Below are 27,462 nucleotides of genomic sequence, written 5' to 3'. Positions count from 1 at the left end.
GCTCCATGCATGAGCTTGCCCTGACCCAGAGCTCAGGGTCACACACGCCAACCCCTCGGTGCACCCGTGCCCTCACCCTTCCTGGAGGCAGAGCTGGGAGTGGCCACGTGGGAAATGGGTGCTGGAGAGGACAGCCGGGGGGTGGGGTCCCTCTCCACTCCTGAACGGGTGCCTGTCAACACGATTTTGAGTGCGGAGCCTGCCCTCAGGAGACAGTCCAGGCTGGTCTCTCGGGCCCCATCCACTCCGGGTCACCTGGAGCCATGGCGCTCCCTGTGGAACAGGTGACCACTGCCTTTGTGTGCCCACTGAGACTGGAGGTATCAGGATCCATTAACCATGAAGGCAACAGGTCTCCAGCTTCAGGGAGGGGGCCCTTCCCTGGTCTGCATGGTTCGTGGGCTGGGTCCTCCAGATGGCAGGTGTGCCCAGCTGGTTTTCTGCGAGTGCAGGCGCTGGTGAGGGAGGTGGCCCGAGGCGCTCAGGCGCTGGTGTGTGAAGCGGGTCCTCAGGGCTGTCCTGCAGCTCACCGTGGCCACTGGGGGCCACAGACAGGTCAAAGGAAGTCGGCCCAGGACAACTGGGTGCTCCCACCGCTTCCACGAAGACAGGCAGGAAAGACTGTCCAGGTGCCACAGCCACAGCCACCCCAGCCGAGGGAGCCCCAGTGGAGGCCCAGGACAGTCCCGCAGCCTCCTGCCCTCAGGAGTCCACCGAGCGGAAGGCGCCCGGCAGCCAGGGCCCGAGGGCGAGGCCCGCCAGGAACTGACCAGCTGGCAAGTGGGGTGTGCTCTCTTGCAGGGCAGGAGAACTGGAGATGGGGTGGGGGAGGTGGCCATAATTAGGAGAATTCAGGGAGGCATACACATCTCTTTATTTACAAAATGCGGTGAAGAGAAAATATCTAGATATTTGGGTGTAATTATTCCAAACATAGAAAACACACAATAGAATCAAGTGAAGGGAAAGCTACTATAACAGCTTAGATACTTTTTAAGGAGAACTTATAGTAAATCTGGGAATGGGAAAAAAAAACACAGAGCTAGAATTTGTTCAGCACTCAGTGCAAAAGGCAAAAGCTGATAAAACTGGAGTGGACGGAGGCTCAGAATGTGGGCCCCTCAGCTGCTCTCTCTCCTGCAGTCCCAGCCCCGGCCTCAGCCCTGACCTCTCCTCCGAAGCCCCTGAAGGGAGAAGTGTGGCTAAGATGGAAATTGCTAGGCAGCAGAGCTGTTGGCTTGTTTGCATTTATTGCTTTAGGAACCCAGAGTCCACTCTTGCACCGGGCCTGCCTGCCTGTGAGGCAGAGCTGGGGTTGCTCAGAGCACAAGGCCTACCCCATCCTGCGTCTCCAGCCCGACTTGGAAACACAGGTGGGGCCTGGCCACGGAGTAAACTGGGATCTCAGAACACAAATTAGGACCATTGGGGAACTAGGGGGTGATGGGGGATGCAGTGAGATGAGGCCTCTGTTCTGAAGGGCTCTGTCCTCCCTCTCGGCCCTGGGGGCCCACGGGGGTCTGTGGAGGCCTGGCTGCTAAAGCCAGACCCCACTGACAGGGCTGAGTGTGCGCTCCTGGGACTCATCTTGAAGGCAGTTCTGTCTGGTCCCTACCCTCCCCGCAGCTGTTCCCAACACCAGGGCCTCCAGCAGTTTGTTCTGCCCTGGCTCCTGCTCCCACTCCTGCCAGAACAGATGGAACCATCCAAAACCATCTATGGCCAGTCACTGGGAAAAGTGCCCTTCCTGTCCAGGAATGGGGAGGTGACAGCTGGGGGACTGGTCAGGCCCAGGAGGAGGGCTCCAGTGTGGGTATCCTGGGTGTCCGTAGCTACCTGGTGAAGGCCGCGATGGCAACCACCTGCAGGATGGCCTCCAGGCTGTGAAGGGCCAGGAGCGTGGCACTGAGGGCCCAGTCCGCCCACAACACTAGGGTCTGCCAAAGCAGGAAGTGGGCAGAGAGGAGGGCGGTGCCAGCCGTGAGGGCCAGGCTGGCGGCCAGCGGCCTCTCAGCCTCTGTCAGGTTGCCCCTGGTGCCTGGAGAACAGAGCAAAGGGGGAGTGAAGGTGGTGCGAGGCGCTCCCTGGAGCCCACCGCCCACAGGTGCCTGGAGGGCTGCTGGGACCAGAGCAGCTCCTTGCCCTACGTTCCTCTGGGGCCTGGGGAATTCCAGGGAAACAGCCTCCATGGCCACCCAGAACTCAGGAGAGCCAGAGAGCATGGGCAACACAGGCGTGAGCCCCTTCTGGGGGAGGTGACCCTGCAACAGCATGGTTTGATCTGGTCTCTGGGTCTTCTGGGTCGGCTGTGTGGGCGGGGGTGAATTTGGTTTCTAAAATGATTCAAGTGCATCTGCCACGTTTTCCTAATTCCAAGTGGAACTGAAGGGATTTTTTTTGAAAAATTCCCAAAGTATTTTTCTCTGGTCCAAGGCCAGTTCTGGAAAATTTCATGAGTATGTATTAAAAACAAAACTGCGTATTTAGCAAACAAATGGGTCAGTCACTAGCTGAGCCCAGGTGCCTGGAGACCCTGCAGTGTGCGGCACGCTTGGGGAGGGTCCCGTTGGCCTAGCAGCCCCCAGCAGGGCCAGGCCACACCCTGTCCCCACCACTTCAGGGCCGGCCCAGGCCCCAGAAGATTGGCCAAGAACCGGGCCTCTGTGCAGCAGCGGCGCTTGCACCCTCCCAGCAGTGCCCGCTCTGGGGGGCAAGCTGTAGAGGTTCTGGGACCATCAGTGAGTGCAGACAAGACACTGATGGCCGGGCACCCCTCAGTGGGATGGGCAGCTGAGAACTCGCCTCCAGCCTCCTAGTGTGTCTGAGGCCTCATAACAAGAGGAAGGGTGGGGGCCACCCTTCCCCGCAGCCTTGGTTCCTCACTGGACATCGGGCATCAGGGGTGTATCTGTATGTGAACAAGAGGGGCCCAAGATTCCAGCCTGGCAGGGGCACAGCGCCCTGGAAGTGCCCATTGCATTCCCCACGGCAGGACAATGTTTCACAAACACGTGTGTTTAGGTGCACGTGTTACGACCACGAGCACGCAGAGGGCTGGAAGTCTGCACCCCGCTGGCCACAGAGGTGAGCTCTGGGGAGGGCGAATTTCCATGTTTTACTTCTGCACCCCTTGAATCTTGTACAAGAACATACCCTTGAACAAACTGTGTGGTTAAAAAAAGGGGAGTGAGGCCAGGCACTTTGGGAGGCCAAGGTGGGCAGATTGCTTGAGCCCAAGAGTTCAAGACCAACCAGGGTAACATAGTGAAACCCTGTCTCCAGCCAGGCGTGGTGGCTCACGCCTGTAATCCCAGCACTTTGGGAGGCCAAGGCGGGCGGATCAGGAGGTCAGGAGATGGAGACCATCCTGGCTAACTAACATGGTGAAATCCCATCTCTACTAAAAATACAAAAATGAGCCAGGCGTGGTGGCGGGCACCTGTAGTCCCAGTTACTCGGGAGGCTGAGACAGGAGACTGGCATGAACCCAGGAGGTGGAGCTTGCAGTGAGCTGAGTTCACGCCACTGCACTCCAGCCTCGGCGACAGAGCGAGACTCTGTCTCAAAAAAAAAAAAAAAAAAAAAGAAAAAAAAAAAAAAAAGAAACCCTGTCTCGTCTCTACCAAAAAACAAAACAAAACAAAACAAAATTAGCTGGGCATGGTGGCAGGTGCCTGTAATCCCAGCTACTTGGGAGGAGGGGAGGGCTGAGGCAGGAGGATTGCTCAAGCCCAGGAGGTCAAGGCTGCAGTGAGCTGTGACTGCACCACTGCACTCCAGCCTGGGCAAGAGAGTGAGACCTCGTCTCAAAAAAAGTAGGTCACTGGAAGGGGTTGCAGACTTGGGGATCCCTAGAGCTGGAGTGGGGAGGCTGGGGGCTCCCACCCCTCCAGACTCTGCTGCCTTTTGGGACCTGGCAGAACTCTCCAGGGCTCTCTCCTCAGACAGCTAAGGGCAAGGGGAAGGAAAGGGGTGCTGGTGAATATTCCGGAGCTCCAGATGTGGTGGTGGGCTGGGCTTCTGATCTCAGTGCCATTACCCAGTGGCTTCTACAAGACATGCTTCCAAACACAGAGTCTCTCCCAACGATGCCCCCAGTGTTATTTGTCTCTGGGACAAAACTTCTTGATTAATACTTAATGACACTGTAAGGTGAGCCTGCAAAGCAACTGGGTAAGCAGTTTGGATAAAAAATGTCTCTGAGAACCACACTATAAAATAATTACTCTTGAAAGGCTGTGGAAACAGATAGCAACTCTTAGGACAGGTTCTTCACGGTGTTAACAGTCCACTCACCCAGGTATAACCGAACTGCTTCTAGCATCCCCATCAGAAACAGCAGAGCAAGATCGAGGACCAGGTAGCGGTGAGGATAGCTGAACACCTGACCTGAAGAGCACAGGCGCGGACGGAACATAAGTAACCTGGCACAGCAGCAGCAGCCACCTCAGCTTGCCTTTTCCTTTTTCCTTTTTTTTTTTTTTGAGACAGGGTCTTGCTCTGTCACCCAGGACGGAGTTCAGTGGCGCAATCTTGGCTCACTGGAACCTCCGCCTCCCGGGTTCAAGCAATCCTCCCACCTCAGTCTCCCGAGTAGCTGGGACTATAGGCGCCCACCACCACACCCGGCTACTTTTTGTGTTTTTAGTAGAGATGGGGTTTCCCCATGTTGGCCTGGCTGGTCTCAAACTCCTGACCTCAAGTGATCCGCCCGCCTCAGCCTCCCAAAATGTTGGGATTACAGGCGTGAGCCACTGTGCCCAGCCCTGACTTACTTTTATACGTGATCATCAGGAGCGTGGCGAGGAAATACAGGGCGTAGTACGTTCCGCTGAGATAAAACAGCATTTGAAGGGGAACTGAAGAGAGCTGGTGAGTGGTTAAGGATCCTCAAGCTCAACAGGCTTGGGAGCAGCCTCCCAGGTGGCTGAACAAGAGGGGCTGGTTCTGTCATCTGTTTGGTGGCCACAGACACCAAGGGACCATGGAGTCTTGGCAATGGCTCACTGCCTGAGGCTTCTGTCACTATGCTGGCTGCCAATGTGGTCCCATGAGCTGACAAGGCCTTTGTGGGACCCCCCTCCATGCCACAACAATGCGGTCTGTGCACTGCAGCCCCTGCCCTCCTGACTGTGGACAGGACTGGTCAGGGGACAGCCTCCACACACTGGCATCCCCAGTGATGTCACCCTGCCTTTGGCCCCAGTTATGAGTTAGAGAGAAAAAACAACTTTGTCATTTTCTTTTTTTTTTTGAGATAGAGTCTTGCTCTGTTGCCCAGACTGGACACTGTGCAGTGGCACAATCTTGGCTCACTGCAACCTCCGCCTCCTGGGTTCAAGTGATTCTTCTGCCTCAGCCTGAGTAGCTGGGATTACAGGCGTGCAACAGCATGCCCAGCTAATTTTTTGTATTTTTAGTAGGGACAGGGTTTCACCATGTTGGCCAGGCTGGTCTGAAACTCCTGGTGTCAAGTGATCTGTCCACCTCAGCCTCCCAGAGTGTTGGGATTACAGGCATGAGCCACTGCGCCCGGCCACTTTTTTCAGTTTCTTCAGAGGAAATATATTTCTGTTTGGGGGACTTAAGTATCTAGTAGCCATTTCCTGAGCTGTGTACATTTCCTATTTGTTTATGCTAACATGAGTCTATGGGGCCAGGCACGGTGGCTCCCGCCTGATGCCAGAGCTTCAGGAGGCCGAGGCTGCAGTGAGCTGTGATTGCCACACTCCAGCTTGGGTGAGAGGAAGGCTCTGTCCTTAAAAAAACATAAACAAACAAAAATAAAATAAAATGAATCTAGGGACAAAGTGAGGGATTTCCATCTTCCTGCCACTAGTGGCCGAGACAGAGGCAGGTGGCCATCGCCTTGGGAGCCAGCAGTGTGGCGTGCTTAGCCACTTTGTGCAGGGCTGAGCAGGTAGGGGATGGAGCCAGCAGAACTGATCCGAGGAAGTTACATCAACTCTCTAAATCTGTCAAGGAACACCCCCCTCTCCAAAGTGGAATTACTAGACAGAACTTAGGGAAAACGTGGGGTGAGGCTGAGTGCTCTCTGTGCAGCAGCAATTCGGGCCTCTGGGTGCTGTCCTGGAGGGGCACGCAGCAGGATACCACTGTGGAGGATCCTCTCCCTGAAAGAGAAAGGGGCCGTGAGCAAGGCCTGACAGCCACCAGGATGCTTTCCTGGGTCTCGCTCCACACTGATAGGAACCACCCCTGCTTTATTTTCCTTTGATCTCGTATTTGTAGAAAGCAGCAAACATATACCGTGGGCCTGCCACTAGATATCTCCCGTGCCTCTCTAACCATCCTTCAATGAGGCTAGGAGTCTCTGCCTTTCAGAACCTGAGGCTGGAGACAGCGAGTACCGGGGGCACCGGGGTGGGAAGTGAACCTGGGCCAGACCCAGCTGGCCCTCAGGGAAAGCAGCACCCTGGAGCCTACCCCAACAGCTGCTCTCCTCATTGTCTGTGGCTCACTGTCTGTGGCTTCTCCGTATTTGCCACACATATATGACTAGATGAAAACCTTTTCTGACTTAGGTTGTAACAAATCTTTTTTCATGATTGATGAGACATTTGCTTTCCTCTGAAATTTTATCCCCAAATATCCCTCCAAAAATAAGGATTTTCCAAACCAGCAATGCAGCTGTCCAGTCTTTTTATCATGCAACCTCTTGGGCCTTCTCCCACCCCCACCTGAGAGATGACAGAAAGCCTGAGGAGTGAGTGGAGTCTCTTTCCTCCTTTTTGATTCTGAGGTTTTGCATCTGAAGACTCCTCTGACTCACCCTGGATCCACGGTGACCTGGAGCGGACTAATTGTCTGAAAAGGGCTCAGGCTAGTTGCACGTGTGATATGTGCACGTCCCTCCATGTGTAGATACCTCAATACACATCTAGAATTGGGCGGAAACCTCTCATAAAAGGAGGCTCAAGCTGCACTGCTGGGCGGCAGGCAGGACAGCAACCTGAACACAGCCTCTGTTCTATTTCCCCTTCAGCGCCAGGGAGGGCAGGACAGAAACCTGGCGTTGGAGATTTTGTGGCTGATCCCACAGCTTCTTGGGCAGATCTGAGGCCTTCTGTGTCAGAGTTTGTGGAATCTCACACAGGCAAGAGTCTTAAGCCAGTAAATACAGGACATCGGCATCAGAGACTCAGAACTGCGCTCCTGGAAGAGGCACCACAGGATGGAAGCAGGAAGCCAAGTGTACGGCAGACCACGCCGCATCGCGTTACCGGCAGGCCACTCTTTAAACCCGATCTGTTCTTTTCCAGGCCTTAGCTAAACCAGGCCACCTAAATACCTGTCATTATCTGTGATGATTTCGCATTAATTGGGGTTTTTGTCCCTTCTGTTCCTTTTCTTAAAGGTTGGCTTCTTAAACACTTCCAATGTGTCTGCTAGTTGCTCACTGTTATAGATTGAAGTTATGGGGCTTGGGGGAAAAACTGTATAAAAGCCTTAAGTGATGTAACATTTTAATAATTAATATGAAGGGCGGCTATAACCAGATACGCTGTTCTAACAATTCCAGACCTGCAGGAGCTCATTCTGACTGAACGTAGCCTTGGCTTTCAGGACAACATTTTTTGTCAGTGACTTACTATAATCACAATGTGGCTACGAATAGCTGTGTCAGGCAGAAGTTAAACATGGAAGTAAAAGAGAACAAATGTTTTCCCTGAAGTAATTTACAAGGTGTGTTAAGAAATCTTGTTTTGGTATACGCTTAGTTTTTTTAGAGACAGGGTTTTGCTCTGTTGCCCAGGCTGGAGTGCAGTGGCCTGATCACAGCTCACTGCAGTCTCAACCTCCTGGGCTCCAGTGATCCGCCAGCCTCAGCATCCCACGTAGCTGGGACCACAGGCTCCCTGAGGTAATTTTTTTTTTTTTTTTTTTTGAGACAGAATTTCGCTCTTGTTGCCCAGGCTGCAGTGCAATGGTGCGATCTTGGCCAACTGCAACCTCCGCGCCACCCCCCCCCCCCCACCGGGTTCGAGCAATTCTCCTGCCTCAGACTCTCAAGTAGCTGGGATTACAGGCATGCACCATCACGCCAGGCTAATTTTGTATTTTTAGCAGAGACGGGGTTTCTCCATGTTGGTAAGGCTGGTCTTGAACCCTCGACCTCAGGTGATCCGCCCGCTTTGGCCTCCCAAAGTGCTGGGATTACAGGCGTGAGCCACTGCGCCTGGCATTCCCCGGGGTAATTTTTAATTTTTTTTTTGTAGAAGGGGGTCTCGCTCTGTCGCCCAGGCTGGAGTGCAGTGGCCTGATCACGGCTTCACTGCAGCCTCTTGGGCTCAAGTGATCCACCAGCGTCAGCCTCCCACGTAGCTCCCCGGGCTAATTTTTAATTTTTGTAGAGGGGGGTCTCGCTCTGTCGCCCAGGCTGGAGTGCAGTGGCGCCATCACGGCTCACTGCAACCTCGACCTCCTGGGCTCAAGTGATCCGCCAGCCTCAGCTTCCAGAATAGCTTGGCCCACAGGGGTGCGCCACCATGCCTGGCTGATGTTTACAATTTTTTTTTTATAGAGGGGGTCTTGCTATGTTGCCCAGGCTGGTCTCAAATGATCCTGCAGCCTCGGCTTCCCAAAGTGTCAGGCTTACAGGCCTGAGCCACTGCGCCCAACCTAAACTTAATTTTTAACCAAATGAAAATACACAAAACAAACCTGGTTACTAGAGGCTGTCCTGCCTATGGAGTGGCCATTCTTTATTCCTTCAAAACAAAGCACCTAATTACTAGAGAACACGCACGAAGGTTTGGCACTTCAGCGCCCGCGTATGAGAGTTCTGGCTGTACCCACAGACAGCAGAAGGCGGCTCCTCTGCAGGATGGCCGATTTACTGCTTTGGTCTGTCCCTTCCTCCTCTCGGAGGCGAGTCTCTCAGGCAGGACGGCTGAGGCACCCGTGCCCGCGATTTTCTTTGGCGAGACTTCCAAGGCTACCGAAACCCTGCGCCCATCCCGCCCACGTGTCTTCACAAAAACCACGCGCGGGACAAGAGCTGCCGGGGACTGGGGCCCCCAGAGCCGCTCCGCACCCACCCTGCCCGGGGCCAGGCGCCCGCGCGCGGGGGAGCTCTTCGGGGTGCAGGACGCCCGCCACCCAGGCCAGGCCAGGCCGCGCTTCTCGATGGGGTGACGGAGCTGTCTCGCTCACGTAGAGACGGTGGCACGGCCCCGTGAGCGCACCGAAAGCGGAAACCGGATTGTCACCACAGGGAAACGCCGCGCCCGCCGCTGCAAGCCCGGAAGCCCCCACCCCGCCCGAGCTCACCTCGCCGCGGGGCCGCCATCTTACCCGCCCCGCCCGCCGGTCCGTCGCGATCCCGGCAGCCTCTCGGCCCGCGCGCTCGCGCTCCTTCGGCCATTTTCGCGTCTCCTGACGAAGGGGCCCGACCGCGCCGCGTTTCGGGAGCGGACGTCCGAGCCACGGCCGAGGCCCGATTAGTCCGTCCGGCACCGCTCGGGCACTTTCGGAAGGGAAGAGGTGGAGAACCGACGTTCGGGAGCATTCGGCCTCGGGGACATTCGGCTCGTCTCGGCTCGGCCTCGGGCTGACTCGGCTTCCGGCGGCGGCGGGAACGGGCGAAACCCGCGGCACTAAGCTCTCTCTGAGAGGCAGAATTGCGCCGGCCGCCGGCGAGAATCTGCCTAGAGCCGTCCAGCCCTGTCGGCCGGGGACGACAGCCGCCTCAGCCTGTCAAGACAGTGAGGAGAGCAGGGGCCGAGTCTCTCGGAAGCCCTCGTGAGGACTCGGACCTATTCGGACTGATTCGGCTTCCCACTTCGGGAAACTTCGACCCTCCTCGGTTCAGGACTCGGTCTCGGCTCGGCGGCTTCGTGCAGGTTCGGCTTCTACTCGGGCAGCCTCGGTTCGCCTCGGCTCCGCTCCGCGGGCGGACTCGGCTCGGCTCTGCTCGGCGGCTGGCTGCCTTTTCGGTCCCTATTCGGGCGGCGGCTTCGGGCGGCCTCGGCCCAGCTCGGGCGTCCTCTTCGGGCCCCGCTTCGGGCTCCGCGACCGGCGCTTCGGGCGGCCCCGGACGGCGCCTTCGGGAAGGCTCGGCGGAGTCCGGATGGAGGACTCGGACTCGGCGGCAAAGCAGCTGGGCCTGGCTGAGGCGGCGGCGGTGGCGGCCGCGGCCGCTGTGGCGGCGGCGGCCGCGGCCGCGGCAGGAGGCGAGGCGGAGGAGCCGGTGCTGAGCAGGGACGAGGACTCGGAGGAGGACGCAGACTCGGAGGCGGAGCGGGAGACGCCGCGGGTCACGGCAGTGGCGGTGATGGCGGCGGAGCCCGGGCACATGGACATGGGCGCCGAGGCCCTGCCCGGCCCCGACGAGGCCGCCGCTGCCGCAGCCTTCGCAGGCAAGTGCGCCCGCCGGCCTCTCGCCTCGTCCGGTTCCCGCGCGCCTACCCCGCGCGCCTGTCCCGCACAACTGTCCCAGGTGACCAGCCCGCCACACCTGTCCTTCACACCTGCTCCACGTGACCAGCCCGCTCCACCCGCCCCGCACACCTGCCCCTCACACCTGCTCCACGTGACCAGCCCACTCCACCCGCCCCGCACACCTGCCCCTCACACCTGCTCCACGTGACCAGCCCGCCCCACCCGCCCTGCACACCTGCCCCACCCGCCCTGCACACCTGCCCCACGTGACTAGCTCGCCCCTCACATCTGCCCCACCCGCCCCTCACACTTTCCCCACATACCTGCTCCAGGTGACCAGCCTGCCCCACCTGCCACAAATACCTGCCTCGCACACCTGCTCGACGTTTCCAGCCTTCCCCACCTGCCCCACGTGATCGGCCTGCCCTACCTGCCCCGCACACCTGCCCCACATACCTGCCCCAGGTGACCAGCCTGCCCCACCTACCCCAAACACCTGCCCCGCATACCTGCCCCTGTTGACCTGCCCAGCCTCACCTGACCTGGCCCTGCCCTGCACACACCTGCCCCCTGCCCCCCTTTTCTTTGTGGCAGCCCCGCCTCCTACTGGTCCCCCCTGTGCAGCTCTGCCCCTGCCCTGCCTTCGTCCATCCTGGCTCCCCCAACCTGTCCTGGAGAAGCCCTGGGGTGGGTGGGCACCTGTGGTCACCAGGAACCCCCCACTTCCTGAGGGCCAGTTCAGGCATGACCTGAGCGCTGGGGAGCCAGGGGTGGGCAGCCTGCTGGAGGCCATGATGCCAGAGGTCAGCGTGGCTGTGTGGTGGCCCAGGGGGGCTGCGGAGCCACCTGTGCAGGCTCCCCTCCCAGTCCTCCCTCTTCCTCTTGCCTTTTTCCCTAAGGACCTGCTGCTCCTGCCCCGCTTCCTGTCGGGCTTCCTTTGGGGAGGCTGCTGTGGCTTTCCAGTCCATATTTTTATATAAGCTGCTTATAGTTTCTTGCCACACAGATCAGTCTCCTTCTCAGGCTCCAAAACACTGGGAGCCCGGGGCAGAGCTCACAGATGCCCTACGGGGCTGGTGCCGTCCACCCACCTCCTGTGTCCCGCCCTTGTGTCAGTGGGGCATAGACTTCCCCACCCACTGGCTTCCTAACGCACTGTATTCTTCCCTATTGGAGTTCCCGAGTGTCCCCCAGGGACTCACAGCTCAGTGTTGAGACCCTTGGGAGGAGCTTCTTGTTGCGTTGTGAGGCACTTTTCCCCTACGGAGCTTTGCGGGTTGAGGAACTGGATCCCAGTCCTGGTGTGCTGGGTATGTCAGGGCATTGCGTGTGCTCTGGGTGCTTGTTCGGCCTGGGGGCTGGGTGGGGGCCAGCAGCGTCTGGGCTGCCCTTGGTCAGCTGAGTGGCCCTCGAAGGCAAAGGGGTCACTGCTGCTTGTTTGGTTGGTTAAGAAAAAAAAGTGAGGGAAGGCTTTGTGACTCTCAGGGGTTGGCGTTCATCGCTAAACTCTGGTTTGACATTGGGATTTGGAGCCATGAGGTTGATTTCAGGTTTTTGTCATTTTTGCACGTATTTTTCTGAATGCATAAAAGAAAAATGATGCTGTTCATCATGATGTCAGACAAATGTGTTGACGTGTGTTTTCTTCTGAAAAATATGGTAGTTGTGTTTTGATGTGGTAAAAGCACTTTAATACTTTTTAAAAATTACGAACAGCTGAAGTCAAGTGGTTTCCAGGTTTAAGTAACTCAGCAGGACACGCTGCCGCCTGAGGAGGCTTTGGGCGGCTGTTCCCAGGGCTGCCATGGGCCTGGCGTTCAGCACTTACTGTGGCCGCGCGCCACATGCCGGGGCTTGTGGTGCTGAGAGGCGAGGATGAGTGAACTGTGCGCCTGGTGTGGTCTGGTCGTGGAGACAGACAGCAAACATGCCTTTTTTTTTTTTTGAGACGGAGTTTCGCTCTTGTTGCCCAGGCTGGAGTGCAATGGTGTGATCTCAGCTCACCGCAACCTCCCGCCTCCCGGGTTCAAGTGATTCTCCTGCCTCAACCTCCCGAGTAGCTGGGATTACAGGCATGTGCCACCACGCCCGGCTAATTTTGTATTTTTAGTAGAGATGGGGTTTCTCTATGTTGGTCAGGCTGGTCTCGAACTCCTGACCTCAGGGGATCCGCCCGCCTCGGCATCCCAAAGTGCTGGGATTACAGGCGTGAGCCACCGCGCCCGGCTGCAAACAGGCATTTTTAGGGCAGTTTGGTGAGTGCTGGGTTAATGGTATGGTCAGGACTCATTCAACCAGTATCTTTTAAGCATCTGCTGTGTGCCAGAGATTGCCCTGGACACAGGACATTCTAGAACTCTGGGTGACAGAAGAGCCACTTGCTTGGCCTAGGAGCATCACAGGAAGACTTTGCAGAGGCAGAGAGGAGGGTGTGGGGGTGTTGGCGGCAGAAAGTGTTTCTCTAGAAACACTCCAGCATGTAGAGGCTGGAGCTGCAGGACCTATCTGGGATGACAGGGGCAGGAGGTGGGGTGCAGCTGACCTCTGTGGTAACTGCCCTGTGTGCAGATGCTGCTGGAGGGCCTGTCTGCATGCCAGGGGGCTGAGTTCCATGTTGTAGGGGGTGCGGTGGGGTGGCACCAAGGGACATAGGCAGGTTAGATGTACTTTTTAGGAGGAAGGGGTCAGAGACCAAGGGCAATGGCCGTGAGCATGGGGCCGAGGTCACCTGACGATGGTGACCTGACCCCTGCGGTGGAGGAGAGGCAGGAATGGAGCTACAAGAGTGGGTCCAGGAGGTGTCCTCACCTGCGGGGAGGCCGAGAGCTCCTCGTAGGCATAGGGCACACCTGACCAGCAGAACACACAGCTGTGCCGCAGAAGGAGATAGAAGCCCCGTGGTGGTTTGGTAGAGCTGGGGCTGGCTGGGGTGGCGGGTTTGTTGTATGCATTTTTTACTGCACGTAAAAGGCTTTACTGGGGAAGAATAGATTTCCTCTCTTTTTCCTGGTTACAAGGGCACACACCTGAGGGGGAGTCACTTTGTTTGAAGCACCTGAGCGAGGCTGTTCCCTTTGTCCATTCTGGCTTTCGTTGCTTGTTAAATGAGCCTCCTTCTGTTGCAGAGGTGACCACAGTGACAGTGGCCAACGTGGGGGCTGCTGCAGACAATGTCTTCACCACGTCTGTGGCGAACGCGGCATCCATCTCAGGACATGTTCTGGTAAGCTGCTCCGAGGGGCACAGCCCAGGGCGGGTGGTGCCACGCTGGGGGCCTCGGGCTTCCCCGAGGCTCTCCCGGGGTTCAGCCCGCTGTATGAACGTCTGCTCTGTGAGCTGGGGAGGGACGCGCTGGCTCGCTCTGCTCTCAGAGGCCTTCAGGCTGTGCTAGGGGTGGGAGAAATTACAGCTGAGGTAGAAGCTGCCTCGGAAGGCCAGGTGAAGAGTCCACTTCGTCAGATGGGCTTGTGGCCTGCGTCGGGCGGGGACTCCCAGCTCCCGACCCAGCCCAGGCTGCTGTCCGGCCACGGTTCCGCCTCTGCCCGAGGCCCGGCCCTGCCTGTGCTCCTTATTCTATAGCTGCAGGGCCAGCTGAAAGAAGCAAGGCGTTTCCCTCCCCCATATCCTGTTCTTGTAGCATTTATGGTGCAGTCTCCCACGCCTGACTGCTGTCTACTTAGAAAACTGCTGAAAGCCAGTTGCATTTCAAATAGTGTCTGTGCCACCTTCAGAGCCCTTTCGTGATCATGTTTTATCAGCTTGTTTTATGTTTTGTGTGTGGGGCCTTCGGCGATCTGGGGACATCTGGTCAACCAGGGCAGGCAACCTTGTTTCCAAGTGGCAGATGCCAGGGTGGGTCCAGTCTCCAGAAAGGGATTTTCCCTGGGACCATTGGCACCTGTTACTTGTAGTCTTTTCAGCCTTGGTCACATACCTGGGACATCATCTCCATATACCTGAAAGCAGAGTGGTTATTTGTTTGTTTTGTTTTTGAGACAGGGTCTTGCTCTGTCACCTAGACTGGAGTGCAGTGGTGCGATCTCGGCTCATTGCAACCTCCGCCTCCTGGGTTCAAGCCATTCTTGTGCCTCAGCCTCCTGAGTAGCTGGGATTACAGGCGTGTGCCACCATGCCAAGCTAATTTTTGTATTTTTAGTAGAGACAGGTCACCATGTTGTCCAGGCTGGCCTCAAACTCCTGACCTCAGGTGCCCGCCTTGACCTCACAAAGTGCTGGGATTATAAGGATTATAGGTGTGAGCCACCACACCCGGCCGGAAAGCACAGTTATTGTTAGAATGGCAGCAAACAGAAGACTTGTGAAGGACTTCAGTAAAAACATAAGAAACTTGGAAACCCCCTCCCCTGCCCTCCCCTGCCCTCCACTCCCCTCCACTCCCCTCGTCTCCCCTCCCCTCCTGTCCCTTTTTGACAGAGTCTTTCTCTGTTGCCCAAACTGGAGTGCAGTGGAGTGATCTCAACTCACTGCAACCTCCACCTCCTGGGTTCGCCATGTTGTCCACGTGGTCTCAAACTCCTGACCTCAGGTAGCTACCATCTCGGCCTCCCAATGTGCTGGGATTACAGGCATGAGCCACCGCACCCAGCCCAGAAACTTGGTTTATTTCTGGTGGGTGTGAGAACACACACAAGCTGACCCATGGCCACGTGGCGATCTGTGTTTTCAGTCAGGCTGCTCTTTCCTGGCAGCGGGGTCTGGGCCCCTCCTCATTTCCCAGGAGGGGCTGAAGCCCAAGGCACCTGTGGGTGCCTGGAACGTGCTGACGTCATGGAGCGGGGGTGTCCTGCAAGTGCCTGAGGCTGGTCTTCTCCCCTCCAGGCCAGGAAGACCAGAGACTGGTGTGTTCCTGTTTGGAAACTGACAACAAAGCGGGGCACGGTCTGAAATAACTGTGTGTTCCCTTCCTAAGAAAAATACTCTGTGACTCTTAAACAAACACAAGACATTCCTTTTCTCCAGTGAAGAGCTGCAGGTCTTTGGTGACTCAGGCACAGCAGTAGGACCCCCTGTGTGAGCCCAGGCGTCAGGCATGTGTGTTGGGAGTCCCTCCACTCCATGATAAACTTCTACTCAAGTGCTCTGATTTGACAGTGACATTTTCAGATGTAGGAAACAGTTGTCGGCTGGGCGCGGTGGCTCCTGCCTGTAATCCCAGCACTCTGGGAGGCCGAGATGGGCAGATCATGAGGTCAGAAGATCGAGACCATCCTGGCTAACACGGTGAAACCCCATCTCTACTAAAAAAAAAAAAAAAATGCAAAAAATTAGCCTGGTGTGGTGGTGGGCGTGTGTAGTCCCAGCTACTTAGGAGGCTGAGGCAGGAGAATGGTGTGAACCCGGGAGGCGGAGCTTGCAGTGAGCCGAGATGGCGCCACTGCTCTCCAGCCTGGGTGACAGAACGAGTCTCCGTCTCAAAAAAAAAAAAAAAAAAAGAAAAAGAAAAAAAGAAACAGTTGTCTTCTCGCTTTGCCTCGGTTGGTTTTGTATTCAGAATGAAAACCTTGGGGCACCCAGAACACTGGGTTCAGACAGGCCCCTGGAAGTCTCTGGTCTGCCCCACCGCGGGGTGAACAGAGCCTGCAGGCCAGAGTTTGCCGGATGACTTGGCCAAGGTAGGGTTCAAGTTCCAGCAGTGGTGTGTGGGCATGGGGACTCTGGCTTCCTGTGGCGGGGTCTGTGCCGCCTGAAGGCTGATTTTGGAAGCAGGCAGCAGTTGCAGCAGCTTCAGCCAGCGTGGAAATGTGGTTTTGAGGCCCTGGTCTCCAGTTGCCATCTGTAAGGGGGTCTGGAGGGCGGTCCTGCACAAGGCCTTGTCTGTGGCGGCCAACTCGGTCTGTTGGAAACTCTGCATGAAGACGGTGACCTTGTGGGAGCTGCTCAGGTGGAAGGGAGGGTGTTTCTTGTTTGTGGAGCACCTTTCTTCCTTCCCTTTGACAAATGATGGCAAGCATTTTCCTCAGCACCACACAGACTTCGGCATTGTCTGTTCTTGTTCTTGGCTCTGTTTTCAAGTCTTTGAGAGGTATCTTTGGAAAAGATATGGGGTGCCTAGGTGAGCATCCCTTCTTGGTGAGAACAGCCAGAGAGCCCTGCTGGAGGACGGCCCAGCTGGGCTCAGTGACACGCCTGGTGTCACTCTCGGACGTGACCTGACGGAGCGGTTTTTCCTTCTAGTCTGGTAGGACGGCCCTTCAGATCGGGGACAGCCTGAACACCGAAAAAGCGACACTGATTGTCGTCCACACGGATGGGAGCATCGTGGAGACCACCGGGCTGAAAGGCCCGGCAGCTCCCCTCACCCCAGGTACAGCGGTGCCTGCACCCCAGGCCTCGGGCAAAACACGTTTCAGAATAGCTAGAATTTATTTCAGGGATTTATTTACTTGTTTCTTTTTGTGGTAAATTTGGAATATCAACTATTAATAGATTTTAAGTAAAAGCATTGGAATTTTCCTGGCCAAGAAGTTTTTCCGCCGTTGAAGGAGGTGGCGCTGCCGGGGAGGTGGTGTCTGAGATGAGAGTGTACTATGCTTCCCGGTGTCCGGCCTCTCACCTTCAAACACTTTCTCTGCCCAAGGTCCTCAGTCTCCTCCAACCCCTCTGGCTCCCGGCCAAGAAAAAGGTGGAACTAAATACAACTGGGACCCTTCTGTGTACGACAGTGAGCTGCCCGTACGGTGCCGGAACATCAGCGGCACTCTGTACAAGAACAGGCTCGGCTCAGGTGAGGACTGCCACTTCAGACTCCAAAGTTGTATTCCCCTTTGTAACCCCCCTAGCATAAATTGGGGGCTGAGAAAGATGAAAATCATGGCACCTAGAGCTAGTTAAGAAGACAGGGCTGGGCGCGGTGGCTGATGCCTGTAATACCAGCACTTTGGGAAGCCGAGGCGGGTGGATCACGAGGTCAGGAGATCGAGACCATCCTGGCTAACATGATGAAAACCCGTCTCTACTAAAAATACAAAAAATTAGTGGAGCGTGGTGGCAGGTGCCTGTAGTCCCATAGTCCCAGCTACTCGGGAGGCTGAGGCAGGAGAATGGCGTGAACCCAGGAGGCAGAGCTTGCAGTGAGCTGAGATCACGCCACTGCACTCCATCCTGGGCGACAGAGCAAGACTCCGTCTCAACAACAACAACAACAAAAAAACAAGACAAAAGGTGCAGGTGACACCCAGTTCCTGTGAACTGAGCTGAGGCCTGGGAGAGGCACGGGACAGGGCTGCGCCCAGGAACCATCTGGGGGTGAAAAGCCATCATGACCCAGGGGACAGGAGACAAGCGAGAAGAAGCGGGAGGGAGGCAGGACTGGGACGTGTTCCTCAAGTTGCCAGGTTAGCTTGGGACTTGTAGATGAAGGCTCTGGAAGTGGGTACCAGAGGTGCTCAGTGTGGGACCTGGTTGAGCTTGCACTGCCTGTGGACAGCGGGTGGAGAGATCACGTAGGGGGTCAGAGGCACAGGCTGCAAAGGCAGACTCGTGGTGGACCTGTCAGGGCCAAGTATGTGGGTGGGTGAGATCACATGAGCCGCTGGGGCGCTGGTGCTGGTGGAGGGGTTGAGGAGGCGCCAGGAGGTAGGCAGTGGCAGAGGTGACGTTCCCACCTGCCATCATCGTGACTGCTGCCCTTCCTTGCAGGCGGCCGGGGACGGTGCATCAAGCAGGGGGAGAACTGGTACAGTCCCACCGAGTTTGAGGCCATGGCAGGAAGAGCCAGCAGTAAGGACTGGAAAAGAAGCATTCGCTACGCGGGCCGACCCTTGCAGTGCCTCATCCAGGTATCGTCCGCGACCTCACCTGTGCTCAGCACACAGTTCAGACGTGGGGCCCTCTGAGGCGGCCCAGCCAGAGGGAGGGCACAGACCACGGGGTCAGACAAATGGGGTTTGCAGCCTCCACCTGCTGTCTGTGTGGCCTTGGGCGAGTGATTTACCCTCTCATGTTTCAGTTTCCGGGTCTTTCACGTGGGGATGACGATGATCGTGACCCTGTGAGGATTGTTGGGAGAAGTGCATGAGGTCACAGCGCCTGGCACAGAGTAGCTGCAGAAAGGGGGCGTGTCAAATACACAAAAAATGAAAACAGTAGAAGTTAAGATAATCGCTTCTGTTTGAATGCGTGTGACCCTTTCAAAGTCACCTAACTTCTCGTCAGTCTACTAAGAAAAGAGGACTTCTAATTCCTATTCCAGTTTAGCTCCTTGGGTGTTGTTAAGGAAGCAATTCCTGTAGAGACTTTTGCAAATCTTGAAAGGAAAGAGGTAGGTCCTGCCACCAATAATGGCATTGTGAAAAGGAGAAGGCTCTGGAAATTACTGTTTTTGTGGTTTTTTTTTTTTTTTTTGAGACAGAGTCTCACCCTGTTGCCCAGGCTGGAGTGCAGTGGCTTGATCTTGGCTCACAGCAACCTCCACCTCCCAGGCTCAGAGGATTGTCCCACCTCAGCCTCCTGAGTAGCTGGGATTACAGGTACCTGCCACCACACCTGGCTTTTTTTTTTTTTTTTTTTTAATTTTCAGTAGAGATGGGGTTTCACCATGTTGGCCAGGCTGGTCTTGAAGTCCTGACCTCAGGTGATCTGCCTGCCTCGGCCTCCCAAAGTGCTGGGATTACAGGTGTGAGCCACAGTACCCGGCCTATTTTTTTTGTATTTTTTAATAGGGACAGGGTTTCACCACGCTGGCCAGGCTAGTCTCGAACTCCCGACCTCAAGTGAGCCACCTGCCTCGCCTCTCAAAGTGCTGGGATTACAGGCGTGAGCCACAATACCCGGCCTAATTTTTGTATTTTAATGGAGACCAACCATGTTGGTCAGGTTGGTCTTGAACTCCTGACCTTAAGTGAGCCACCTGCCTCGGCCTCCCAAAGTGCTGGGATTACATGTGTGAGCCACCACACCTGGCCTGGGCATTACCTGATTTCTCACAATTTTTTTTTTTTTTTTTGAGGCAAAGGCCTCCCTCTGTTGCCCAGGCTGGAGTGCAGTGGTGCGATCTCAGCTCACTGTAACCTCTGCCTCCCGGGTTCAAGCGATCCTCCTGCCTGAGCCTCCCAGGTAGCTGGGACTATGGGCATGCGCCACCATGCCCAGCTAATTTTTGTATTTTTAGCAGATACGAGGTTTCACCATGTTGGCCAGGCTGGTCTCCAGCTCCTGAGCTCAGGTTGTCTGCCTGCGTCGGCCTCTCAAAGTCCTGGGATTACAGGCATGAGCCACCATGCCCGGCCCCGATTTTGCAGAATTTTTATCTTTATGAGGTTGGGCACGGTGGCTTACGCTTGTAATCCCAGCACTTCGGGAGGCCGAGGCGGGCAGATTGCTTGAGGCCAGGAGTTCGAGACCAGCCTGGTCAACATGGCAAAACCTGTCTCAACTAAAAATACAAAAATTAGCTGGGTGTGGTGGTGCAAACCTATAATCCCAGCTTCTTGGGAGGCCGAGGCATGAGAATTGCTTGCGCCGGGGAGGTAGAGGTTGCACTGAGCCGAGAACGTGCCACTGCACTCCAGCCTGGGCAACCCAACAAGACTCTGTCTCAAAAAAAAAAAAACAGAATTTTTATATTTATGAATGGTAGGTAAGTGGTAAAAGTGGTTGAAATCTTCTATTATTGAATGATTCACATTTAGGGGCTGACTTGCTAATGCGTGGTGGTTCTTTTCACATCTCAGGATGGGATCTTAAACCCTCACGCTGCCTCTTGCACCTGTGCTGCCTGCTGCGACGACATGACCTTAGTAAGTGGCCAGCGTGTCTGGAACAGGATGACTTGGTGGGGCTGGGGGCGGCTGAGTGGGTCCCACAGCCCTTGGCCTCTCGGCTGTTTCCCTCCTGCCCTCTGCCTTGGAGAGAGACACTGTCCTCACTTCTCCTGGGTTGCTCTGTTCCCTCCTCCCTGATACGTCACAGTGAATCCTGATGTCTCGATGGGGAACACGTGGTTGGCCCCCAAGATGTTGCTCAAAGAACATTTGTGGAAACCTTAAATAATGAAAAGCGGTTATAATGTCACCGCCTTGACTCTAAAACTAAACATACACGCTTTTCCTTGTATGCATGCCATTTTATATTCCTCATTTTGTAACATGTCAGAAAAATGCTACTGTAAACTTATTCATGTGTAGAGCTTTTAACGCCTTTTTGACGTATTTCCTTATTCTAAATTCTTAACTGCTTCACAAAGACCCAAAATAATTTTTCTTTCTTTTTTTTTTTCTGAGACGAAGTCTCATTCTGTCGCCCACACTGGGATGCAGTGGCACGGTCTCGGCTCACTGCAACCTCCGCCTCCTGGATTCAAGCACTTCTCCTGCCTCAGCCTCCCGCGTAGCTGGGATTACAGGCATGTGCCACAATGCCCGGCTAATTTTTGTATTTTTAGTAGAGATGGAGTTTTGCCATGTTGGTCAGGCTGGTCTCAAACTCCTGACCACATGTGATCCGCCCGCCTCAGCCTCCCAAAGTGTTGAGATTACAGGCGTGAGCCACTGCACCTCAAAAAAAAAAAAAAAAAAGAGCATGGAGAGACCTACCGTGTTCTTGGGGTGAAACGCTAAACATCCTAGAATTGTGTAGTTGATATATAGATTTCATGTGATTCTAGTGGAAAAAACAGTTTTGTGAACGTAAAATAATTTTGAAGTTGATTGGGAAAAGCCAGTCGGTGAGACTCTTAGAGACGCTGCAGGAGTAAAGGAGCCGGGAGGAGGCGTCGGTCTCATTGGCAGTTGAGCCTGCAGGTAGATCATTTGCAGGGGCTCCAACACTGAAGTACTTAGATGTCAGTCTAGGAAATCATGTACAGGGTTTGTACGTGGAAGGTACTAAAGAAAATGCTGAAGAGAGAGACCAGGGAAGATTGAAATACGTCAAAAGACGCCCTGCGCCCGTGGATTAGAAGACTCAGTAAAGATGCGACTTTTTCCCAAGTTGATTCGTAGGTTTAACACAATGACTATCGAAATCCCAGCAGGATTCTTTTTAGATGCAGACAAGCTGATTCTAAAATTTGCATAGAAAGGTAAAGGAAATAAAAAAGCCAAAACAGTTTTGAAATAAAAGTTTAAAATGGGTGGAATCACATTGCAGGGTCTTAAGACTTACTGGCTCGTGACACTAATCAAGATAGTGTGGCACTGGCAGAGGGAGAGACCCCACGATCTGGGTCAGACTAGAGTGTCATAGTAGACTCCAGCAAATGGCCTTGGAGCGACAGGACGCTCATCAGCAGAGACAAAGGATGGCCTAAACTTCACACTTGCTACAAAAATGAATTCAAAATGGGTCATCGATCCAAAGTGAAAGGTGAAACTATAACATTTTCAGGAGAAGACACATTGGAAAATCTTCCTGACCTGGAGTTAGAACTAGGATTTCTTGGATTGGACTTCATCAAATTTTAGAACTTTTGGCTTCCGCTTGGGGAGTGGTGGTGTGATGAGCTCAGTGGACCAACTCTCCAGAGAAATAACTAGTGAAAATTGTGAAAAAATAACCCCCTAAGGTCTCCAGAAATTGTCCTAGGGGCGTACAGCAAATAAACCTCCAAGAAAATGTAGTAAGTCTTGGAAAGAGCAGTGAGGATTGTGACGTTTGAGCTACGACCAGCTCCTTCCCTCCGTTTCTGCCCCCAGCTCCCTATGGTGGAGGCTCCATTGTGGGTGGTTGTGACCAAGAAAACGGTTCCCACTCCTTGCAGCTCCCGGTGAAGGGATATGGTATCTCACTGGGCGGGGCAGGCCACCAGCATTTCTCAACCCCTTCAGCTCTAAGTTGCAGTAAATTCCTGGGAAGTGTGACTGAAAATCTCTTCAGTCAGCCCCACTCAGAGGGCAGAGGCTTTACCCAGGCATGGGAGGCCAAGCATACGGAGCCCCAATTTCCATCAACCCACATTGCCCATAGGGTGGGGTGTCCATGCGGTGAGAGGCTGCTGCCCCCCACACAGAACCCGGCTAATGCAACAGAATTCCCTCTGATAGACTCAGGCACTCTTCCTGCTTCTAGGTCTATAGTAGGGGCTCAGACATTCAGCCCAAAAGAGAGAGAGGCCGTAAGAACAGAGAGCTCCAAAACCCCTCCCAAAGGAACTGACTTGATTTGAAACAGTATGGGGATGTTCAAGCCTAAAAGTGCCCTGGAAAACAATGGACATTTTGATGGTAAGCAGTTAAGAGGAGGCCGGCAGTTCCATTAGAGCAAGAAACTAAACTGTAGGTCAGCAGGTTTACCAGAGAGGCGAGGAAAGCCACAGCGAAGAACCCATCTGGGAAACCGACCTTCAAGATCGAACCTCTCAGTAAAGAAGCCCTAATTTAATTGGCTCAGACAGTGGAGCAGTGTGTGCCCCAGGGCACTGTTGAAAGTAATGGAGCAGGCAGCTGGCAGTTAGTTGATTCTGACACTTGACTAAACCAACAGCTTAACAGAGATCAGGGAGAGCGACAGCCAAAACCCCCACCACCAAAGGTGATTGCACCCCACCCAGGGCCGAGCCCTCAGAGGAGCAGCAGCCGCGGCCGCCCCAGGAGAACAGGCTCAGTAAGACAGTCCAGCCCCGGTACCTGAGTAATAAACAAGCTGACAGCAGCAAGGATCCCAGAGAAAGGAGAACTGCTTTCCACTGTTGCTACAATGTATCACCTGGGGTGTCTGATTCTTAACAAAAGATGATAAGACATGCAAAGAGCCTTGAACCATACACAGGAAGAAAGCAGGCAACAGAAATTGCCTGGAGAGGTCCGGATGTTGGGGTTAACAGGAAAAAGCTTTAAAATGGCCATCCTCAGTATGTTCAGAGGACTGAAGGAAACCACAGCTAGAGATTGCATGGAAGGTCTGAAGACACTGTCTCCTCACTGGAGAATGTCAATGAAGAGATATAAATTATTTAAAAAAAAAAAAAAGTCGGCCGGGCGTGGTGGCTCACGCCTGTAATCCTAGCACTTTGGGAGGCCGAGGCGGGCAGATCACGAGGTCAGGAGAACGAGACCATCCTGGCTACCATGGTGAAACCCCGTCTCTACTAAAAATACAAAAAACTAGCCAGGCTTGGTGGCGGGTGCCTGTAGTCCCAGCTACTCGGGAGGTTGAGGCAGGAGAATGGCATGAACCCGGGAGGCAGAGCTTGCAGTGAGCCCAGACTGTGCCACTGCACTCCAGCCTGGGCAACAGAGTGAGACTCTGTCTCAAAAAAAAAAAAAAAAAAGAAAGAAAATTAGCCGGGTGTGGTGACACATGCCTGTAATCCCAGCTACTCAGGAGACTAAGGCAGAATCACTTGAACCTGGGAGGTGGAGGTTGCAGTAAGCCAAGATGGCGCCACTGCACTCCAGCGTGGGCAGCTAGAGTGAAACTCCGTCTCAAAAAAGAAAAAGAGGTGGGATCTTTAGGGGCGCTTACCATCTTAATGTGGTCTCACCATGTGACTCACACACCCCGCGGTGCCCCCACTTAAGGAGGAGTTGCAAGCGCAGCATAGCTTTTGCACACATGAAGGTGGTGGCCTCTCTCCTTTCTCCCCCAGAGTGGCCCAGTCAGGCTTTTTGTGCCTTACAAAAGGCGCAAGAAGGAGAATGAACTGCCCACAACTCCCGTGAAGAAGGACTCCCCCAAGAACATCACATTGCTTCCAGCCACCGCGGCTACCACCTGTGAGTTTGAGAAAACACAACTCTAGTTTACTGAGGGGACCTGAGTGCATTGCCTTCTCTCGTCACCACTCCCACGGCCACTGCGGGATTCTCATTTCTAAAGCACATTGCGTGGCCAGAGGAATTCCAACGCCGTCACACTCCTTTGCAGTGCGTCCCCCGGGTGGGAAGGGGTGTCCCAGTGCCCAGCTCGGTCTTGCTTCCCTGGGACCCGGACACTGTTGGCCTTGTCCTGGGCTGTTTCCCAGTGTGAGTGAGCATGGCTGAGTGCCCAGCACACGCTCAGGGGACGTTTCCTGACAAGGGCGTCCTTGGTGAGGGATTCTCAGTGCCCTGGACGAGGGCTGCGGAGAGCTCTGTGGGTCTTTCTCTGTGGCCGGGCTGGAGGGCGGTGTCAGGATCCCGGCTCGCTGCAGCCTCGGCCTCCCAGGCTCAGGCACTCCTCCCACCTCAGCCTCCCAAGTAGCTGGGACCACAGGCACGTGCCACCATGCCCAGCTAATGTTTTTATTTTTTTGTACAGACAGGATTTAAATGGGGAGAGGTAGCAATGGGAGAAAATGTCTTTGTAATAGGCTTTTGTTAACTAATATAAGTCTGGGTTTTTGCATTTATAGAGTAAGGTCTTTCTAAAACACCCTGTCAGCTCCTTCCTGAGGCCCTGGGTGGTGGGTGCAGGAAGAGTCCCACAGCAGCAGAGTCTCAAGATCTGTCGCCAGGATTTTTTTTTGAGCTGGAGAGGCAGCCTTGCTGTGGGACACAGGGCAGCCTTGCTGTGGGACACGGCTGCTTTTTACCTTCAGCTTGGATTAAAGATTTTTTCTTAATTCGAACCACAAAGTACTTAAAAATCACTGAAAGTTTTATTTTATGTTTGTTTTCTGGCTGGGCAGCACATTTCCATGGTTCACAGTTTAAACAGTGAACAATTGGTGGTGGCAAGTTGCCATCCTGGCCATCCTGGTTTTCTCCTGTGAGGTCTTCTCCAAGGTCTGGGATTTCCCCCGTGTCCTTCACATGGGAGGGTACAGTTACCACTGCCCGCCCTTCAGCCCAGGCCCCCACAAGGATTGGCGCCCGCGGGTGGCACGGGACCTGTGTGCCGTGGGCGCCACTGCCTGGCCGCGTGAAATGTGCTTCTGCCTTTCCAGTCACCGTGACCCCCTCAGGACAGATCACGACCTCGGGGGCACTGACCTTTGACCGAGCGTCCACGGTAGAGGCCACTGCTGTCATATCAGAGAGTCCGGCCCAGGGCGACGTCTTCGCAGGGGCCACAGGTGAGCTGCTCCAGTGCCTGCCTGACGCGTCGTCAGCATATCCCTGTCTGTGACATCACATCCCCGACGCCACATTGGGCTGCGTAGGCTGCTGGGTGCCTCGAGAGGGGCCTTGAACCAGGCGTTTGTTGGTGGGGACAGCGTGTGAGCCACGTCAGGTGGGCGGTGCAGTGTGGATGGGGTTGGCGTGTGGCAGTGGGTTACTTGTGACAGATGCCAGAGCTGGCAAAGCTGAAAATACTCTCTGTCTGCCGGCTCCTGCTTTTGACTGCAGTTGTGCAACAGAAATGCAGCCTAGCTGGTTGTGTGCTGGAGAATATTCTAGAAGCCACACTGAGGAAAATAAAGGAAAGAGTTAGAACTGATTTTTTTTTTTTTTTTGAGGTGGAGTCTCGCTCCATCCCCCAGGCTGGAGGGCAGTGGCACGATCTCGGCTCATTGCAAGCTCCGCCTCCCAGGTTCACACCGTTCTCCTGCCTCAGCCTCCCAAGTAGCTGGGACTACAGCGCCTGCCACCATGCCCAGCTAATTTTTTTTGGTATTTTTAGTAGAGACAGCGTTTCACCATGTTAGCCAGGATGGTCTCTATCTCCTGACCTCGTGATGCGCCCGTCTTGGCCTCCCAAAGTGCTGGGATTACAGGCGTGAGCCACCGCGCCCGGCCTGATTTTTATAATCTATTTTATTTCACCTGATATAGCCCCAATCCTATTATGTCAACAATTCAGGCTCACCACATTTCAGGGGCTCAGTAGCCACGTGTGGCCATAAGCTACTATGTGTACTGAATGGCGCAGCCATACAGCGTGATATTTAGAGTCTGCTGTGCGGACAACCATCCCGAGGCTCCCTGTCCTTTTTCTCCCCAACAGTCCAAGAGGCCAGCGTGCAGCCCCCATGCAGGGCCAGCCACCCTGAGCCTCACTACCCCGGCTATCAGGACAGCTGCCAGATCGCACCGTTTCCAGAAGCTGCGTTGCCAACGTCACATCCCAAAATAGGTAGGTTTGAAAGAATTCACACATGTACAGGTTATTGTCCTCAGAATTGCTTCCAATGAAAGAATTCCTAAGTGAAATGGGATTCATTTTGGTTTGTTTTGTTGTTTTTGTTGATGCATTAGATCAGTGGCTGGTAAAGTATGGCCCACTGCCTATGTTTGTAAATAAAGTTTTTCTGACACACAGCCACGTCCATTCATGTGTGTGCTGTGGAAGTTGCTTTTGGTACAGCAGCAGGGCACGCCCCTAGAAACCAGTTGGCCTGTGAAACCTGAAGTTCTTTCTGGTGAGTTTGCTGTTGTCCTCTTGAGGGTAGACACTCCCCAGTGGCAGGTCTTGGTCTCTCCAGAGCTGGCATAGACATTCGGTATCTGGTGAAAGAAAGAAAAACCAAGGCCTAAATGTGGCCTAAATCTTTAAAATGACGATACGCTGTAAATGCATTCTAACTTTGATTTTTTGTTTAACTGCACTTCTATTTTTTTGAGACGGAGTCTCGCTCTATTGCCCAGGCTGGGGTGCAGTGGCGCAATCTTGGCTCACTGCAACCTCTGCCTGGTTCAAGTGATTCTCCTGCCTCAGCCTCCCAGGTAGCTGGGATTACAGATCTCGAACTCCTGACCTCAAGTGATCCATCCGCCTCAGCCTCCCAAAGTGCTGGGATTACAGGTGTGAGCCACCACATGCAGCCAAGATTTCTGTATAATTATACTTTTTTTTTTTTTTTTTTTTTTTTGAGACAGAGTGTCACTCTGTCGCCCAGGCTGGAGTGCAGTGGTGCGATCTCGGCTCACTGCAACCTCTGCCTGCCAGGTTTAAGCAATTCTCCTGCCTCAGCCTCCTGAGTAGCTGGGACTACAGGTGCACGCCACCATGCCCAGCTAATTTTTTTTTGTTGTTGTATTTTTAGTAGAGATGGGGTTTCACCATGCTGGTCAGGCTGGTCTCAAACTCCTGACCTCATGATCCACCTGCCTTGGCCTCCCAAAGTGCTGGGATTACAGGCGTGAGCCATCGCGCCCAGCCATCATTATACTTTTTTAAAGGGTGCATATGATCAATACATGATTGATTGAACCCTCCCCTGCTGGTGGCAAATGCATG

The 27,462-nt window shown here is 54.5% G+C and overlaps 2 protein-coding genes across 11 annotated transcripts in view; one reads left to right on the top strand and one right to left on the bottom strand.

Annotated features, from left to right (window-relative positions):
• Nucleotides 1-285: 285 nt before the first annotated feature.
• Nucleotides 286-10,371, bottom strand: TMEM80 (transmembrane protein 80). 8 transcript variants are annotated; one of them, XM_024346871.3, is made up of 6 exons: nt 9,295-9,703; nt 6,115-6,134; nt 4,776-4,869; nt 4,297-4,389; nt 1,837-2,038; nt 286-538 (listed from the first exon to the last, which is right to left on the bottom strand). In XM_024346871.3, exons 1-6 carry the CDS (start codon nt 9,530-9,532, stop codon nt 334-336), a joined length of 852 nt encoding a protein of 283 aa, XP_024202639.1. In that variant the 5' UTR covers nt 9,533-9,703; the 3' UTR covers nt 286-333. The 8 variants fall into 8 exon arrangements, with proteins under 8 accessions (XP_024202639.1, XP_054517814.1, XP_063639719.1 ...); XM_054661839.2 differs by lacking the exon at nt 286-538 and adding an exon at nt 8,686-8,732 and having other exon boundaries at nt 851-2,038; nt 9,295-9,327; XM_063783649.1 differs by lacking the exons at nt 286-538; nt 6,115-6,134 and adding an exon at nt 8,686-8,732 and having other exon boundaries at nt 851-2,038; nt 4,776-4,895; nt 9,319-9,965.
• Nucleotides 9,698-27,462, top strand: part of DEAF1 (DEAF1 transcription factor) — a 79,124-nt gene continuing 61,359 nt past the window's right edge. Inside the window, exons 1-9 of one of the 3 annotated variants that reach the window (NM_001008974.2) lie at nt 9,698-10,382; nt 13,530-13,627; nt 16,600-16,729; nt 17,003-17,149; nt 18,064-18,203; nt 20,097-20,162; nt 23,951-24,077; nt 25,229-25,357; nt 26,230-26,358. In NM_001008974.2, coding sequence (NP_001008974.2) covers nt 10,094-10,382; nt 13,530-13,627; nt 16,600-16,729; nt 17,003-17,149; nt 18,064-18,203; nt 20,097-20,162; nt 23,951-24,077; nt 25,229-25,357; nt 26,230-26,358 — 1,255 coding nt within the window. In that variant the 5' untranslated portion in view covers nt 9,698-10,093. Of the gene's footprint in view, nt 10,463-11,695; nt 11,715-13,529; nt 13,628-16,599; nt 16,730-17,002; nt 17,150-18,063; nt 18,204-20,096; nt 20,163-23,950; nt 24,078-25,228; nt 25,358-26,229; nt 26,359-27,462 lie in introns of those variants that run through there. The other 2 variants (XM_054661039.2, XM_054661038.1) reach the window with 2 other exon arrangements.

The sequence above is a fragment of the Pan troglodytes genome, chromosome 9 (assembly GCF_028858775.2).
Source record: "Pan troglodytes isolate AG18354 chromosome 9, NHGRI_mPanTro3-v2.0_pri, whole genome shotgun sequence".
NCBI classification, from domain to species: domain Eukaryota; kingdom Metazoa; phylum Chordata; class Mammalia; order Primates; family Hominidae; genus Pan; species Pan troglodytes.
This window is presented reverse-complemented; position numbering and strand designations above follow the sequence as displayed.